At 33.9% G+C, this 16,954-nt stretch overlaps 3 protein-coding genes and 1 long non-coding RNA gene across 5 annotated transcripts; 2 read left to right on the top strand and 2 right to left on the bottom strand.

The window, feature by feature from the left end:
* Positions 1–1,962: 1,962 nt before the first annotated feature.
* Positions 1,963–6,933, top strand: LOC110636183 (lysine histidine transporter-like 8). Its single transcript, XM_021785755.2, has 5 exons — positions 1,963–2,740; positions 4,391–4,524; positions 4,814–5,241; positions 5,352–5,483; positions 6,237–6,933. The coding sequence occupies exons 1-5, from the start codon at positions 2,358–2,360 to the stop codon at positions 6,723–6,725; spliced, it is 1,566 nt and encodes a 521-aa protein (XP_021641447.2). The 5' UTR covers positions 1,963–2,357; the 3' UTR covers positions 6,726–6,933.
* A 1,535-nt stretch (positions 6,934–8,468) lies between these two features.
* On the bottom strand, positions 8,469–9,545 carry LOC110636182 (dof zinc finger protein DOF1.6). The gene has a single exon (XM_021785754.2). It carries the CDS (start codon positions 9,475–9,477, stop codon positions 8,764–8,766), a length of 714 nt encoding a protein of 237 aa, XP_021641446.2. The 5' UTR covers positions 9,478–9,545; the 3' UTR covers positions 8,469–8,763.
* Positions 9,546–12,387: 2,842 nt separating this feature from the next.
* Positions 12,388–15,885, bottom strand: LOC110636190 (ent-kaurene oxidase, chloroplastic). 2 transcript variants are annotated; one of them, XM_021785764.2, is made up of 8 exons: positions 15,732–15,885; positions 15,435–15,595; positions 14,339–14,500; positions 14,107–14,247; positions 13,780–14,034; positions 13,549–13,707; positions 13,262–13,456; positions 12,388–13,182 (listed from the first exon to the last, which is right to left on the bottom strand). In XM_021785764.2, the coding sequence occupies exons 1-8, from the start codon at positions 15,883–15,885 to the stop codon at positions 12,871–12,873; spliced, it is 1,539 nt and encodes a 512-aa protein (XP_021641456.2). In that variant the 3' UTR covers positions 12,388–12,870. The 2 variants fall into 2 exon arrangements, with proteins under 2 accessions (XP_021641456.2, XP_057986837.1); XM_058130854.1 differs by having other exon boundaries at positions 13,040–13,182; positions 13,267–13,456.
* LOC131171290 (uncharacterized) lies at positions 15,342–16,445 on the top strand. The gene is made up of 2 exons (XR_009141921.1): positions 15,342–15,589; positions 15,693–16,445. It is a non-coding gene; the product is annotated as an uncharacterized LOC131171290 (long non-coding RNA).
* Positions 16,446–16,954: the final 509 nt, after the last annotated feature.

Below are 16,954 nucleotides of genomic sequence, written 5' to 3'. Positions count from 1 at the left end.
GGATAACTTATAATAAAATTTATTACAATTTTTTTAAAATAGTATAAAATTTATTATAATGAATAATTATGATAAAATTATTATATATATAGTGGTTGTATTTTAAAATTTCTCTTCAACAACCGTCACAATATGAAAAATGTTGTTTGGCATTTTAAATTCAATATATGTAGGCAGGTTATGATATATTTAAAAGATTTTAAGATCCTACTCCCTATATAATTAAAATTAAAAAATTTTCCGGTATTTGCCACTCCATCCCATTGCAGATGAAAATAGCAAAATGCGTTGTGTCTGGGATTTGCCATTTCTAAGACAGCAACAACAGACTTTTCCTTCCATGTTCATGAGCCACTAGCTTACTTGTGCCAGAATGGCAAAGATTGTATATTGCCCCTCCCATCAAAAGGAAAAACATAGCCTGGGGAACATGTATATGATATATGCTGGTTTAGGATCCATTTGAATGAAAAAGGGACGTCTGAAGAGCTCAACTTTCGGCGGATAAACACTCAGTGCTGTGGTCCATTTGCTGAAAATTTCTTTTAAAAATAATAATAATCATTGTCGATTTACTAATAATCGTATTTGATCAAGCAAATAATGATATTGTTGAACGCTTGCACGCCTAATTCAGCTGTAACTGTACTCACCGGCCAAACTTTGAAACGTCTGCATCCAAGCAGTGGATACCCTAAATGCTTGTTTGACATTGTATTTAAAAATTAAAATTATTTTTAAAAAATATTATTTATATATTTTTTTAAAAATATAAATTTTTTAACACTGATTTCAAAAATAATAGTAAACAGACAATAACTGTATCCAGTAATGGCATCGGCATCACCCGCGACAGGAATGGCACGTGGTGGTGTCGGGTTAACCTACCAATGCCTAACTTCCATCTCGTTTTAACCATTTTTCTTTTTGCAGCATCTCTATCTATTTTTCAAAGTTACCGCCGCACAGAAATCGATGACTGTGGGTCCATCTCATTGGCTCTTTGTTCCTGCACGCCATAACACCTCCCTCCACGCGCTCCGAGTACAATTTTCACTCTTTTTTTTTTTTTAATTAACTGAAAACATTAAAATAAATCAATCAAGTTTAAATTTACAATTTGATTGTTCGATTTAATTTAATTAATTAAAAATATATAACACAGATATTATTATATATTTTTAATATAAATAATTAAATATTTATCAATAAAAATAAATAAATAAATATTTAATTAATTAATAAAAATAATTATGGATATTAACACGATTAAAATAATATTAAGTTTTTGAGCTACAAATTTTAATTTACTTTTCATTTAGTTTTATTTTGAATAGTTTTAATGATTAATTTTTTAAAAAATATATTTTAATTAATAATTAAATTAAATAATTTTAATATAATTTAAATTTAATTTCAATTAATACTAATCTAAATTTTATAACTCTATATATAGAATAACCTATATAAAATAACAAATCAACTAAATATATTTAGCTTTCAAAAAAAAACCTAAATATATTTAAGTGAATTTCATAAAATTATAAAAAATTATAACTATATAATAATGGAACTCATAAAATAATAATTATTAGTAATATTTTAAAAAAATTAATAATATTTAATTATTAATATAAATTATCTAGATAGAATAACGAGTTTACAATATAATTTCTCTATGGCCATAACCCTACTAACTTGTGCTTTCATGAAGACGCGCCGGTCACAGCATTCCGCAATTGAAGTGTCGAAGCGAAGCGGAAATTCCGGAGGCAGACCTTTGGCCCCACAAGAAAACGATAATACACGAAACAGACTCCTGATGGAAAGTATTGGTGTACAGTGTGTGCGCTTTCACCTACTCTCTGCGCCGTACTATGACCTCTCATGTACCATCCACCACAGAACCATTGCCTTCTCTCCCCATGTGTGTGTGTGTGTGTATATATATATATATATATATATGCATAGCAAGCACCAGAGCACGTCACTCGAGTAACAGAAGAAATACAAACCACAATCTATCGATCAAAAATCGAAAGCAGTCAACTTTCACGCAGCTGATTTACTGTCGCACATCACGATCGGCTTCCATGATAAAAACATCGTGGTCCAAAACTCATGTAAGATTAACGGTCGTGATCATAAGTGTGCGAACTTTCACGTTCACTGCTACACCAATCTCACATTCCTCTTCATTGTTCAGTCTCTGAGTTCTCTCCCTCCAACAATCAGAAACCAACGAATGAAAAAGCAGGTGACGGAGCTGCTTTTGTGAATATTTCTTCCTTCTCTTACTTTTTAATTCAGACGCAAGCATTTGAGTTAATAGTGATACTAAGAGAGAGCAAAGAGATATGGATGAAAGGCCAGAGACGGAGCTCATTTCCATTCCGGCCACTCCGCGTGCCTCAACGCCGGAGATTCTAACTCCTTCGGGTCAACGATCGCCTAGGCCTCCTTCGAAGGAAGCGAAATCGTCGACTGCGTGGACGCCGACGTCTTTCATATCGCCGAGGTTTTTGAGTCCAATAGGGACGCCCATGAAGAGGGTTTTGATTAACATGAAGGGATATTTGGAGGAGGTGGGGCACCTCACCAAGCTCAACCCACAAGATGCTTGGCTACCCATTACCGAGTCTCGCAATGGCAACGCTCATTACGCCGCGTTTCATAATCTAAATGCTGGTGTTGGGTTTCAGGCCCTGGTTTTGCCTGTTGCCTTCGCTTTCCTTGGATGGTATGCTATTTTTCTCTTCCCGAATAGCTCCCGCATTACCTACTTTCTAATTCCAGCTTACGGGTAATGCTTGCCTTGCTTTGTTCTGCTCTTTTAATTTTATTTTTATTTTTATTTTTATTTTAAACGTTGAGTTTTGCTGGGTAGCTTCAGTCATATTTTCGTGAATGCTATTATTACTATTAACCTTGTATAAAAGCTCTGATTTTCACTTCGTTGTCGGCATCTTCTCCTGTTATATTCTTTTTTTTTTTTTTTTTTTTTGTAGAATCCTGTTATATCCCTATAACATGTCTAATGGTGGGGTTTTCTTGCCTGTTCCATTTCTCACAGTTGGGTTTTTTAGCCAACTACTATTTATTTTCCATTTATTTTCTCTGTTGCACTCCTAATTTGTATATTCACCAAGAAAGTGACAGGGCTCTATGCTAATTCCTTTCACAAATAGTCAGGAAAATCTGACTAAAGTTTATGGATGTGGGTCTCTTCTTCTTTCTCTACGGTTTTACCAAATTCTTATCGCAGATTTGGTTTGAATAGAAATCAAAACTATCCTCGAAGAAAGCCACTTCATTCATTTCACTTTTTCGCTTTTATACAATTGGAATTATTCTAGAGAAGAGATGCCACCTCTGGAATGGGGCCCCTCATATTTCTGTTTTTACTTTTGGCTTGATTCAGACCGAGGGACCCCCTTTTAATTGATTATTATTTATTACCTGTGTTGCTTTTTCCATCCATTCATGATCATAATTCATAATACACGATCTTCAGAATGGTAACACATGAGCACTATGTAAAGTTCCAGCCTTTGAGATTGATGCTTATTGTTTCCTGGAGATATTTTTAAACATGATATACTGTTGCCATTGTTTTGAAAATATCTTTGATCTTGACAAGAACTCTTATGCTCTCTGCAACCATTTTGACTGTTGATTTTTCCAATTCAATTGCCATGTCAAAAAACCGGATACCCTTCTTTCATATTTCCTGAATGTGAGTGGACTGGATGCTAGATAGTCTCTTTGGTCATTGCCAAGTTATCCACCCCAACTACTGTTAATTACTTTAAAACAAGGATGTAGCTAATTTGGGTATTTTTAAGAGCACTAGAAATTATTATTTTCCAATGTATTAAAAAAAAAAAAAGAGGACTCTAAATTATGGCTTATTTGTTGAAATTTTTTATTGATAAATCCACCAATTTCTGATTTTTAGCAATCAGGCATCGAGGTTAACTCAGTGGTCTTACTACTCAGTGCTCCCTGTCTCATAGTTCAAAGTTGTATTTTATCATGTACCTTAACTACGATGTGATGAAGATAGCCGTACTTTCTGTAGCTTCCAGAAAGAACAAGTGGATTGAAATTGAATATTTCCTATTAAGATTGCAAACTGCCTCACTTAGTCAATTTTACTTGCTATTGCAACTCTCCTTTGTATCTTTCTGGTACTAAAGAATGGGGGGACACTAATCGTAAGAGAAATAAATCAAAACCACAATGGTGAATAAATGAAGAGTAGCTGTTATATTTCTTATCACTTCATTCAGAGCTTCTGCAAATCTTACAAACCGGAGAAGAGAAAATATCCGCTGTGTTTAGAAGAAGGAAATTGGAGTTCACGTTTTGCCTTGGGTGTTTTCTGCAGGAGTTGGGGAATATTGTCCTTGACCATAGCCTACTGTTGGCAACTTTATACCTTGTGGGTTTTAGTTCAGTTACATGAAGCTGTTCCTGGGAAGAGGTACAACAGATACGTCGAGCTCGCACAAGCTGCATTCGGTGAGGATACAACCTCCACTATTTCTTTTGAAAGTCAACATAGATTCCCTGCTTAATAAAAAATTGAAAAGGCCGTGTTGAAGCTGTCTATTATGACCTTTTTTAATAATTGGGTGTGACTGGATTTTGAAGTGGATACCTCACTCCAGTATACCTTTGCCTGCAAGCTTGAATATTTCCTAATTCCTAAATATGCCAGTTTGTATGGATTGGCGTTGGAGATGTTTCTCTATGATTTACAATTCCAAATTTAGTTTCCATAACTGCTCCTGTATTATTTTGTTTGCAGGGGAAAGGTTAGGCGTTTGGCTTGCTCTCTTTCCAACCGTTTATTTGTCAGCTGGAACTGCAACAGCTTTGATTCTTATAGGAGGAGAGACGATGAAACTCTTCTTCCAAATAGTTTGTGGGCCTCTCTGTTCGTCGAATCCCCTAACAACGGTTGAGTGGTACCTGGTATTCACTTCTCTGTGCATTGTACTGTCTCAGCTCCCAAACCTTAATTCAATTGCAGGACTTTCCCTTGTTGGTGCCATAACAGCAATAACATATTCCACCATGGTGTGGGTGCTATCTATTAGTCAACAAAGGCCACCTTCAATTTCCTATGAACCCATTTTTTTGCCATCCTCTGCTGCTTCTGTCTTTTCAGTACTGAATGCGCTTGGAATTGTAGCCTTTGCTTTCAGAGGGCATAATCTAGTCCTTGAGATTCAGGTATCCACTGTGTGACTTTCAAAGTGACAGTTCTTCCTCTGTCTAGAAAAAGGTCAAAAATTATCCACATTTTGAGGCCTTATTTTTGTCTTTTAATGTGGCTTTTTTAGGCGACAATGCCATCGACCTTTAAGCACCCAGCTCACGTACCCATGTGGAAAGGCGCCAAAGTTGCTTATTTCTTCATTGCCATGTGCCTTTTCCCTATTGCCGTTGGAGGCTTTTGGGCTTATGGAAATCTTGTAAGTATCCTAGCACTCTATTCTCTCCAATGCACAAGTACAGGACAAACTATGAACACCAAGGCAGCAGGATATTAACCTGTAGAGAAGGAAAATGTGACAAATTCAGTGATGAGATAGAAACCTCAAAGCATTAGTTTGCTTGTTATGAGTAGAATTTTACGTCCGTGTATAAATTTCTCACATGTTGCAATGTAATGTGATAGAACAGCCCTTGTTTTGTTCGTTATGTAGTTCCAATAAGGAATGATAGAAGATGGCAGTTAGTGTGGGAAGAGAGCCTCTTAAGTAGTGTGTTCCCACAGTTCTGCTACAAGCTTATAATTTTGTACCGTTGGAGCTAGCTAATACTACTATAAAAGAAGAGAGCATTGAGCATTAATGAGGGTTAAAGCATTTTATGTTATTCACAATCGCAGGGTTTCATGTCCTTTGCAAGTTGGAAACATTTCCATTTATGTTGACTTAAATGTTTATTTGATTTACATCAGTAGGTGGAGCATATGTCATCACTACTGCATCTCTGTGCCTCTAAATAATCAATAAATAATTGAACATACATCATTGACTCAATAGGTCAAACTCATTATTCATGTTCATATACTTTCAGTTGCTTTCTTCAAATTCCTTATATGAATTTATAAACCATACCTTTTATTCTGCCATTGGGTTGTTAATCATTGCTTGATTTATATGTGACAAATATTGTTTCTTCTCTTTTTGTTATTGATTATGTTTCTTATGTTGTTTCAGATGCCTTCAGGGGGAATTCTCAATGCTTTATATGGTTTCCACAGCCATGATATTCCTCGAGGACTTCTGGCATTGACTTTTCTGCTAGTTGTGTTCAATTGCTTAAGCAGTTTCCAGATATATTCAATGCCTGTTTTTGACAGTTTTGAAGCCAGCTACATCAGCCGTACCAACCGTCCATGCTCAATCTGGGTTCGGTCAGGATTTCGGGTTTTCTATGGGTTCGTCTCTTTCTTCATAGGGGTTGCACTTCCTTTCCTATCTAGTTTAGCTGGTTTACTGGGGGGACTTACCCTTCCAGTCACATTTGCATACCCTTGCTTCATGTGGGTTCTCATTAAAAGACCTACAAAGTACAGCTTCAATTGGTATTTCAACTGGATCCTGGGTTGGTTGGGTATTGCATTTAGCTTGGCCTTTTCCATTGGAGGGGTTTGGAGTATCGTGAACAATGGTCTGAGATTAAAATTCTTCAAGCCACCGAATTAGGAAGCAGCAAGCTTTTGAATACTGTGGATCAATTAATTTTGTATGCTGTCTATGTATTTGCTTGAGGAATCAAACACTCCATGTATGCATGTGTTTACTGTTTACATAACCTGTCTTTCCTTTTTTGGTCTTAAAGAATCAGCGTTGGAATTTGTTATCGAGATATGTAGAGTTGATGGTCTTTATGTTATAAGTATACCTGGGATCATGCCGCTTTTTCGTCTTTCTCATGCATAAGAAGAACACTGTTTTACTGAAAATTTTGTCAAGAATTGCGGCAATGAACTATTTCTGTAAAATGCAAATGCAAGTTCTTGTGGGCAGAGACTTATGGGCCTGGTATCCATAATGGGGATAAACATTTAAGAGAACTTGAACTGTGATTGAAGGCATGCTTAGGACCTTTTGGACTCCCTTAAATATATATATATATATATATATATTGGAGCAAATGGACCCAAACGGTATTGAGTTTTACACTGGTTGCGAGCAAGGACTGCTTGTGCTCAAGGGTCAAAATGATTGATGATAATTGATTTAATTGTCAATATATAGGTCTAAAAATAAAATCTTGATCTAGGCGAATAACAATTAACAAAATCCAACAAATCAAGAAAAATTATATTATACAATGTTGATTTTATGTAGGATGACTTACATAGAATGATAAACTAATAATAGAGCAAATAGATCCTATAAAATTTAATTTTATTTATATATTAAAAATATTTTTTTAAAATGATAACTATTATTTTATGCTTAATTATTATTTCTTGATTGATTTACAATTTTATATCAAATATTAACATAAAGTCACGATTGTGCTGTATAATCACTTTGTGAATTGCAAATGCTAAATATTCGGCTACCATCAAATTAACCAATCCAACGTGGCCACAAACTTCATGACCACTGATGCTTAGACAATTCATTCTAAGAAGTTATATAGGCTTCCTGTGTGGTGTGATTTGGGGTTAATTATTAGGTATATCAAAGACACTAAAAAATATTTTTTTTCTTATAGAAAAATGTCATTTTTTTTATATATAAAATGAGTAATGTATGATGATGAGGAAAAAGTGTACACCATATAATAAATAATCTTATGATTTGAATGTGTGATTTTGAATATAATGATACAAACTCCGCTTAACCAAGATGCATTTTGGGCAGTTAAAAAATCACTATTAATTTTAATTAAATTTTACATTTAAAATCTCTTAATATCACTTCATTAAAGTGAATTGGCCGTAAGTGATCATGTAGTCTAGATTTTTATATGTACTTTAAAGACCATTAATTATTTTTACATTTGATTTCAATTAGAATTGAAACTCAATTATGAAAAAGCTATAATTTATTAGTTAATCATCATTAATTTAATTTCATAATAAAAATAAAAATAATTGAATAAAAAAAAAAAAGAAAGAGGGAAAAAGCAAGTGCGATCCGAGGTCCAATCCACTTTATTTAGAACCGATCAAACAAACACCTTCTAGGCTTCAGCTTCTACATGTGTGTGGGTGGATGCATTCAAAATATACGCTTGCGCCCAGACGTTAATCCACAAAATAAAAACAGCGGTTGAAATCTCCACAGACGACTCCCGCTCAGTCCCAGACATTCTTTCAAAATCGAAAAATCATCAGCTTCTCCTATTACTTTGTCCAGATTTACCTAGAATTACACAACCAAAGAAAACCAACACATATCCACATTCCATGAACAACAGGGACAAGAAAATCCACCAGAAAATGTAAATTTTTTTTCTTTTTCCATTCCATGGATTTGTTCAAGAAAAGATCCAAAAAGCTTTACAGAGCCATTAGAACAGAGAAACCACGACCTAACCAGGAGACTTTTGATCCCAGTCATATTCTATACCATATCATCCTATCTATACGAACCCAAAAGGAAAAGGACAACTGAAACTAAAACAGAGCCTGCAATAAAGCTAAAACACAACATCCAAAAGCCCCACCCACAAAGGGAAAAGCGTTCAAAGAAAACCTTTGCTTCGATATGGGAAAATAGACAGTCACTTCAAACTTTTGCCTGCAGTGGAAATTGCTAGACCAGGCCAAGAAAAGCAATCTTCATCCACCAACCCACCTCCTCCTTCAACATCATCCACCTGCCACGTGTTGCACCCAGAAGTACCACCTCCATTCACATACCCCAGGCCAGAAAATGGCCAAGTCCCTCTACCCCCAAACCCATGCCCCAATTCGCACAATCCGTATCCAAAACCCGACTCGTAACCTACCATCCCCATGAACCCTGGTCCCTTTTGCGAGTTCAGAAGCGAGATGAAGTTTCCATTCTCGCTTACAGGAAGATTCTCATTCAGATTCAGATTATCCGAAAACTCGACCTTTAACAAGGGTAACGCCGAGTCAAGATTAGCGAGCACAGGCAAGGACTCAGGCTCATGAATCACAGTGGACAAAGTGGAAGTTGAGGTACTAGTGGAAGAAGAAGTGGAGTTGGGAGAAGAGGAGGAACGAGAGCGTTTGGAGTTCTTGCGTGTCCCACCGCCAACGGGAACGTTTCGAAGTGTACCACCGTGAGTCCAGTAGCGGCGGCATGACTTGCAGAAATGGCGAGGCTGGGAGAGATTGTAGTTGTTGTAGTAGCAGAACTTGGTGTTTGTGGACTGGCACCTTGGGCAAGGGAGTGGCTCAGCCAGCTTCGGCGGTGGCTGTAACCCCAAGTTGTTTTGGGGTCGCCTGTCGCTGGATTGCGATGGCATTTTTTTGGGTTTCGAGAGAGAATGATGAGAGCTAGGCAGTGAATAGAAAAGGGTTTTATCTGGTGGGGGAAAGAGATATATATATATATAAATTTTCATGTTTTTAAAAGGCGGTGGTTTCTGGCTTGCTCCATTTAACGACGGCTCGAGTCGACGCGTGGCTTGGCTCTGCTTGCTTGTTTGAAGGGTGCACTGCAGTGCAGGGATGATTCAGTGCAAGTGTTTGCAAATGGGATTGCTGTTTCTATTGACTAGGCAGGCGTATTCGGTTTGTGAGTGGACAAGCCCCTGCAAGATTTCTTGGACCCGTGCATGAAATTGTACAGTGTAAATATTATCATTACAATTTATTATTAGGAATTAATGATGGTTTTTTTATGGATAATGACAAATTAAAATGCTTTGCTTTTTTTATTTATTTAATTAACTTTAAATTGGAAAATTTACAATTTTAAAAATATTATAAAATTTATTATGTCAACTATAAATAATAATCCATTAAAGAGCTTTTTGTAATTATTTTATTAAAATTAAAATATATTTTACATCATCAATAAATAACTCTTCAAATTTTATAAATAGATAAATAAAATAAAAAAATAATAAAAAATAAACAAAGAAGACATATTTATTAAATAATATTATTATAGAAAATAAAAAAGAACTTAAATTTATAAGCCAATACTTGAATCTGAATGTGCAACCAAATCAAGTTTTAGAAGATTTTAAAGATGTAATTTTTTTTAGAACACATAAATAAAATTTTAAAACATTTTGAAAGTGTTCATTAACAAAATTAAGTATTTGTTTTTTTATAAAATAAATTATTTTCAGTGAAAATTTTATTTATTTATAAAAATTAAATAATTAATTATATTTAAAAGTTAAAGTCTTTTACCACTCATGTTAATTTTATTAATAAATTAATTTTTAATTATTAATAATAAATATATTATCAATATAAAAAAAATAATTGTAGTAGGATAAAAGAGGGCCGACCACATCATTGATGTCGGGCAGCGTGGGAAGCAATAATTGGGTAGCATTGCTTGCTCTGCCACCACTATATTCAGATTCTCTTCTTCTTTCCCCGATATCTCCGTTGCCGCGATCTCTGCTCCTCTGATTTCGCTTCCCTTCCCGCTTTCATTTCCACCCATCCACCCACTCTCTTTGGGAACTTTGTTAAAGATAAAAAAATAATAATAATAATAATAATAATGATAAAGAAAGGGAATAAGAAAGAAAAATAAAAATATGGAAAAGTTATTTTCTTATCTTTATTTAGAAAATTTTATACAAGTAATTTTATATAAAATAATAAATAAATAAATTTTAGATAAATAAATAAAAATGAATCTTAAAAATAAAAAAATAATCTCAAAATAAATAATTATCAAATAATTATTTTATTATAATTAAATTTATTTATATATTATTTCATATATGCATCTTACACGAAATCATTGGGTTACTGTAAAATTATTTTTTTATTTAAATATAGAAAAAATTAACATTTTAAATAATAAAATATTTATTTTATTTCTTTATTTAAAATTAAAATAAATAATTATATAGATAAAAAAATTAAATTTATTTATTTTTTATTTACTTTTTCTTTAAAATAAAATAAAAATAATGAAATCCATTTATTATTATCTATCTTCATTTTCCATCCTTCTCAATTTTCTTTCCTTCTTAAACAATAGAAAAGAGAATATATATATATATATATATATATATATATATATATATATTTGTTAATAATTTTTCTTCCCCCTTTATTTTTTTTTTCCAATCCAAACACAACTTTAAAAATAAATTGTTAAAACTCTCCACTTTCTAGTGCATGGGTAAGTGAGTTATTTCAAAAAAAAAAAAAGGGAAGATATTGGATTTCTTAAATCAAATAAGATAGATTTATTTGAAGTTTCTAGGTTAAATACCTCAATTAAATAAGGCTTAAAAATATTTAATATTTTATGAAAATATTTATAATTTTATCTATAAAGTTTAGTAAAAACTATACCTAGTCCATTTATTCAACTTCATGATAATTTTTGTCAATTTTATAATTTTTATAAAATATAATATATAATTTATAAAATTTAAAGAATAAACAAATGTAAATTTAAATACTAAACAAAATAAGTTCAAATTAATAAACTGAAAATTTCTGCTTAATTCAATTTGATTTAATTTCTATTTTGATTTTTCTTATTAGTTTTTAATTTAAAATTTTTAATTATTTTAATTTGATTCATTTTAAAATTAAATTTAGGATTTCATAGCCCAATTTTTTTTTGTACTGGTTTAAATAGGGGTGATGCCAATTTATGACTAAACTCTACGAGGCAAAGTAAGATATTTTTTTTTAAGTGAAATTTTCATAATTTTTGAATTTTTATAATTTTTTTATTATTCTTAAAGGTACTTAAGATTTTTAAAGAGAAAAAAATTTTAATTTACTAATTTAGAAAGTTAGAAAATAATTTTTTTAAATAAAAAACTATACATTCTTTTAAATATATAATTTTAAAAATCGTATAAATAATGTTATTTTATAAAGTTTGAAGCATAGCGGAGTTAGGCACGCAAGCTGCTCAAGCCTACAATCTGGACGAAGCAGTGAGCCGAATTTTGGTCACACGACACGCCCACACACACTCTTAGTGGGTCCAAAAATTGGGGCAAATTCTGCCGATTGACGGTCTCCCCCAAACCCTTTTCCACTCAAACCCACCAAATCACCCGCCTCAAGCATACCCTTGTCACTTTCTCAATCAATGAGATTCAGCCAATAGCATTGGCCTATAGCATCTAGTGGGCCTATTGCTTTGAATTTATGACACTTTTGATTTTTTTTTTTCTAATAATAATTTTGAATTCAACTAGTCCACTCCCACAGGGTTCCCTTTCACTCAGGTGGAGGGTAGCTATCTTATCACTCTGAATTTAGCTTGTGTACTTGTGTTTTTTTCTTCTGCAATGGATTCAGATTCAACAACTCACCTCGTATGAAATTTCCCGGAACAATCTATCATGCAATGCACCTGTTACTTACATTGGGGTGTGAGAAATTTGGCGTTCATGCCGGTTGGGGCGGTGTGACTTATTGACCCCTTTCTTGGCTTTTTCGTTTGCCAACCATTATTAGCCATTTTCCATTGGCTTGGCACTGCACATCACCAGAAGAAGAGCACCCACTAATTCTTACTATTTTTGTCCCTCTCTGTTCTATTTTTGCACCCCTCTTAAGACGATTCTGCCAATTCCTAAACATAGTATGAGAAACAGAAGTCCACGCGCATGATTGATATATTAGGAAACATATGTAAGATTGATTCATGGAGAGACCATCACTAATCACTATCAATCTATGACAACGAGTCCTTATGTTCTTGGCTTTATGATGGCATGCAATGGTTGAAGCTTGCGAGTGGTAAGTCCAACAATAGCCACATTGTCTTCCTCTCCATCTCTCAGTCTCCACTCAAATTCTTGAATTAGTCTGCCAATTGATGTACATCCTACCAACAATGCCTGAAGAGCACCTGCACATGCCCTCTTTCCAGCTCCAAATCCTATTGTTTTGTGCAAGTCCTTGGGATCATATTTGCCATCAAGAAATCTCTCTGGCTTCCACTCTTCAGGTTTTATCCATTGCTTTTTGTCCATATTACACCCATAAATATTAATAGCAATCTGCACATTAAATTTCAAGTTAAATTTGCCAACCATTATTTTTAGGAAACAAAGAAATTGCTTTGTCAAACTTGCAAACCTCACTTCCAGCAGGAATGTAGTAACCTCCTAATTCTGTATCTTCATGCGCATATCGCAAAGGTATAACTGGAACCGGACTGTGTTTCCTAATAGTTTCATGGAAAACAGCATTCAAGTATGGCAATTGAGACAAGTGTTCCTCTGTGGTCTTTTCAGACCTACATACAATTTGGATTTGCTGAAAGAGCATATCCTATCAAGTGAAAGGGGGAATCAATATAAGGTTTTACATGCAACAGGTATCCAGATATTAAAAAAAAAATGTAGATTAGCAACTGAAACAACCTGGCAGTTTGGATTCTTTGCAAGTTCATAAATGGCCCATTCATTAGTGATCAGAGTTGTATCTGATGCCTCAATAATTGCCTCCCAAACCAACATGCTGATTTGCTTCTCTGTAAGCGTGCCTTCCGATAATAAGAAGTCGAGATAACTATTTAGCTCCTGTACCAAATCTGAAACAAGTTACAGAACTCATAGTTTCAAAAGAAATTTGGAGGCAAAGAAAAGACTTACCTCTCCTAAGGCAATTCGTTTCTTTTGCTCCTTCATAAGGGCATTCATTACTGCCTGCCTGCGTAAATGCATTTGCTGGATATTCAGCTCCCATCTTTTATTGGGAATCCAACTCAAATATGGGAAGAAATCTCTCCAGTCCACATCAATTGCTCCCTCCATTGGATCAAGCACTAAAACCTTAAAAATCTCCTCTCTTGACAGACTGGAACCAAATTCATCAACATAAACAGATTGCACATCTTTTCCCAACGCCTGCAAATTTCATCTCACTTTTTTAATTCAGTACAGAAGATTATATTCCTAACTGGAAATTGAAGAACTCACTTCTTTCAGTGCTATTCCGAAAAGTCCAGACTCAAAAATTTCCCTGAAGTTCACTGCTTCGTCTGGAGAGGTGTCTACATGAGCATGCAACCGGTTTGAAATATTTTCAATCAGGGTGTCCCTGTGGCACCGGTGTCGCCTCTGCAAATTGAATTCAAAACAGATTTTTGACAAAAAGTGTAATGTTAAGGCAGAAACTCACAAGGGGAATTTAGAAGTTATAGCAGCTAACCTGAGCATTTGTTCCTAATACACTTGTAAGTATACATCGTTTCACCATCTTATGAAACTCATCATAATCACTTGTTGCAACCATACATTTATCCTGGGTAAGCACAGTCAAGGCTTTTGATAATTTTCTTGTTGAGATGGAAGAATATCTAGTCACCATGGCCTGAAATAATCAAGAAAATATAGAGTTGCAGCCCGTCTGTGCATTTGCATAAATGTATTCCATTCTTCATTCAGGAAGAGAAACAGAAAGGACTTACATTTTCAAAACATTTTACAGAAGTTAACAAAAAACTATCATCCAAAGAATTGTTTTGGAAAAATCTCTGAGAAAATTAAACCAAACTAACATGTCATACACCTGAAATAGCCCAATGGTTAATATAGCACCATCATCAGTATGTTATATAACATTCCATGGCCACTGGCAATAATAATGTGAAAACTAGGAAATTCATATTTTAGAAAAGAATTCTTTCTGCCTGCAATCGCTAGAATTGGACCACAACTATGAAAGCATAGTCAGAATTCATCTCTGGTATAATTTGAAGCAAACCCAAGGAATTTGTTGACAGCAGAATAACTACAGTATGCATCCTTTAGTATAAGAAATTAAATTAATGGCACTAAAGGGATATTAAAAAATTACAAAGCTAAGTTTCATAAATTTTTTTTTTATAAATATAGGCTCGTTCGTTATGAATTCATTTATCCTAAATTTAAAATATAAAATATATAACATTTATTTATTAAAAATATAAATCTTATATAACTGTGTATAGAGTACATGATGAATCGGATTAGGGTTGAATTTCCAAGTTCCATTAAAGCCAGCAGGTATTGACTCGTGGACTCTCAGACGACCAACACTCTTGGACTTATCCGAACTATCTGAAGTCGAGCGGAACTTTCTCGCAAACAGCCCTTTTCACCAAAAGACAGAATTACCCTCTCAAATTCGATGCGGAATTTTTTTTTTTTTTTAATCGAAGGTAGATCTCAGGGAGGCACCAAATGAGCGTAAAGTTTGGAGTTTGGGAGCTAGAAGATCATGTGTAAACCATAAAGAAGAGGAGAAAGAAAAGATAAAAGCACACCTCTTTGGCAACATCATTTGAATTGAGAACAGCAATGGTGGAAGATCCGGTTCTAATTGAATAGATTGGTCCATGAATCTCAACCCAGCTAGTGAAAGTCTTGTGGAGTTTCTTCTCCTTCAGTTGCAGCAAATTCCCTATAACTGGCCACCCAGGTACCTCTGCATCAATTCCACATTTGAAAGTTATTTCAATTCTTGAAAAACTCTATCATCGCAGTTAATTACATAAACCTCTATTGATTTCTCTTTTTAGCAGAGGACAAAACGAAGAAGAATACCCATAAAAGCACCACACCTGGCACAGAAGGAAGTCTGGCATTTCTTTTCTTATTATCAGAGATGAATTTTTTCATAAAGAACATGGAGAAGGACAAAACACCAATAGCCGCAGGGGTGGCATAGGGCATTACTTGAAAACTTGGAAGGATAGTAGTTGTGAAAACATCCATCGCTTTAGATCAAATATTGAGAAAGGGCTACTGTTGTTTTAGATGCTTCTGCTTAGAATACCCACGGCCACTATATATAGTGACACATCTGCCAGAGTGGGAAAGATGAAATATATCCACTTCCATCGCCTGATTGGGAGTGGCAATCAAGATTTATTTATTAGATTAGATTAGAAAAAGATGGGGAAGTTTATTAACTTGATAGGCGTTTAGTAACGCCCAGAAACCAGATCAAATTAACCTGTCTGTCGAATCGTAAGAATGGTTGAGGCATCGAATATACCCACTAATTCACTTGTGATGAGGGTGAATGGTATAATCCTCTTGAAGTGTCCCTTTCTGTTGGTTTTCTGAGCAAACGAGTAAGAAGGCAGGTCCTGGCTGATTCCTCTGTTGGGTTTTGCTCTGCCATAGCTTATGCTTCTTTGGCGTTTAGGAAGTAAGCTTAGGTAAAAAGGATGAAAGGATGGGCCACCACGACCAGCCGGCATGAGCTTAGTGAATTTTTTTCTTCCGAGAGCTTAGCGAATTCATGTCAAGAATTTGGCTATTACTGCGCACATTTGGCATTTGAAGTTGCTTTCTTTGTTTGCCACAAAGATTGAGCTCCACTGTTAAAATTTATGGTGGAATCTGCGGAGGCAGATTTTGGTATGCATTTATGGGAGGACAAACTAAATTTAAGAGCTGGTTTTTTAGATGTTAACTATCATCTCTTATTATTAATTATTTAAAAATTAAAAATGAAAATAGACAACCCTGTTTTTAAAACTACAGCCACAATCAATTTAATTAGCAAAAATAATATAGGCTAATTTATCCCGTTCATAATTAATATTAGGCAGTTGTCCAGGCATTAATAATTAATATTAAGAAATTATCTATATTAATGTATGTGATTATTAATCATTTTAATATATATATATTTTTTAATTTTTAATATATAAAAATAATATAATATTTTAAATTTTTTATTAATTATTTAAATATATTTTTATTATTTTTATTTCTTAAATTTTTTAATAAAAATTTTATAATAAAAATAATTAAAATCTATCTATATATAATA

This window comes from Hevea brasiliensis, chromosome 12, assembly GCF_030052815.1.
Source record: "Hevea brasiliensis isolate MT/VB/25A 57/8 chromosome 12, ASM3005281v1, whole genome shotgun sequence".
In the NCBI taxonomy this organism is placed as follows: Eukaryota; Viridiplantae; Streptophyta; class Magnoliopsida; order Malpighiales; family Euphorbiaceae; genus Hevea; species Hevea brasiliensis.
Note: the sequence above shows the minus strand (reverse complement) of the source record. Positions and strands in the feature narration are given on the sequence as shown.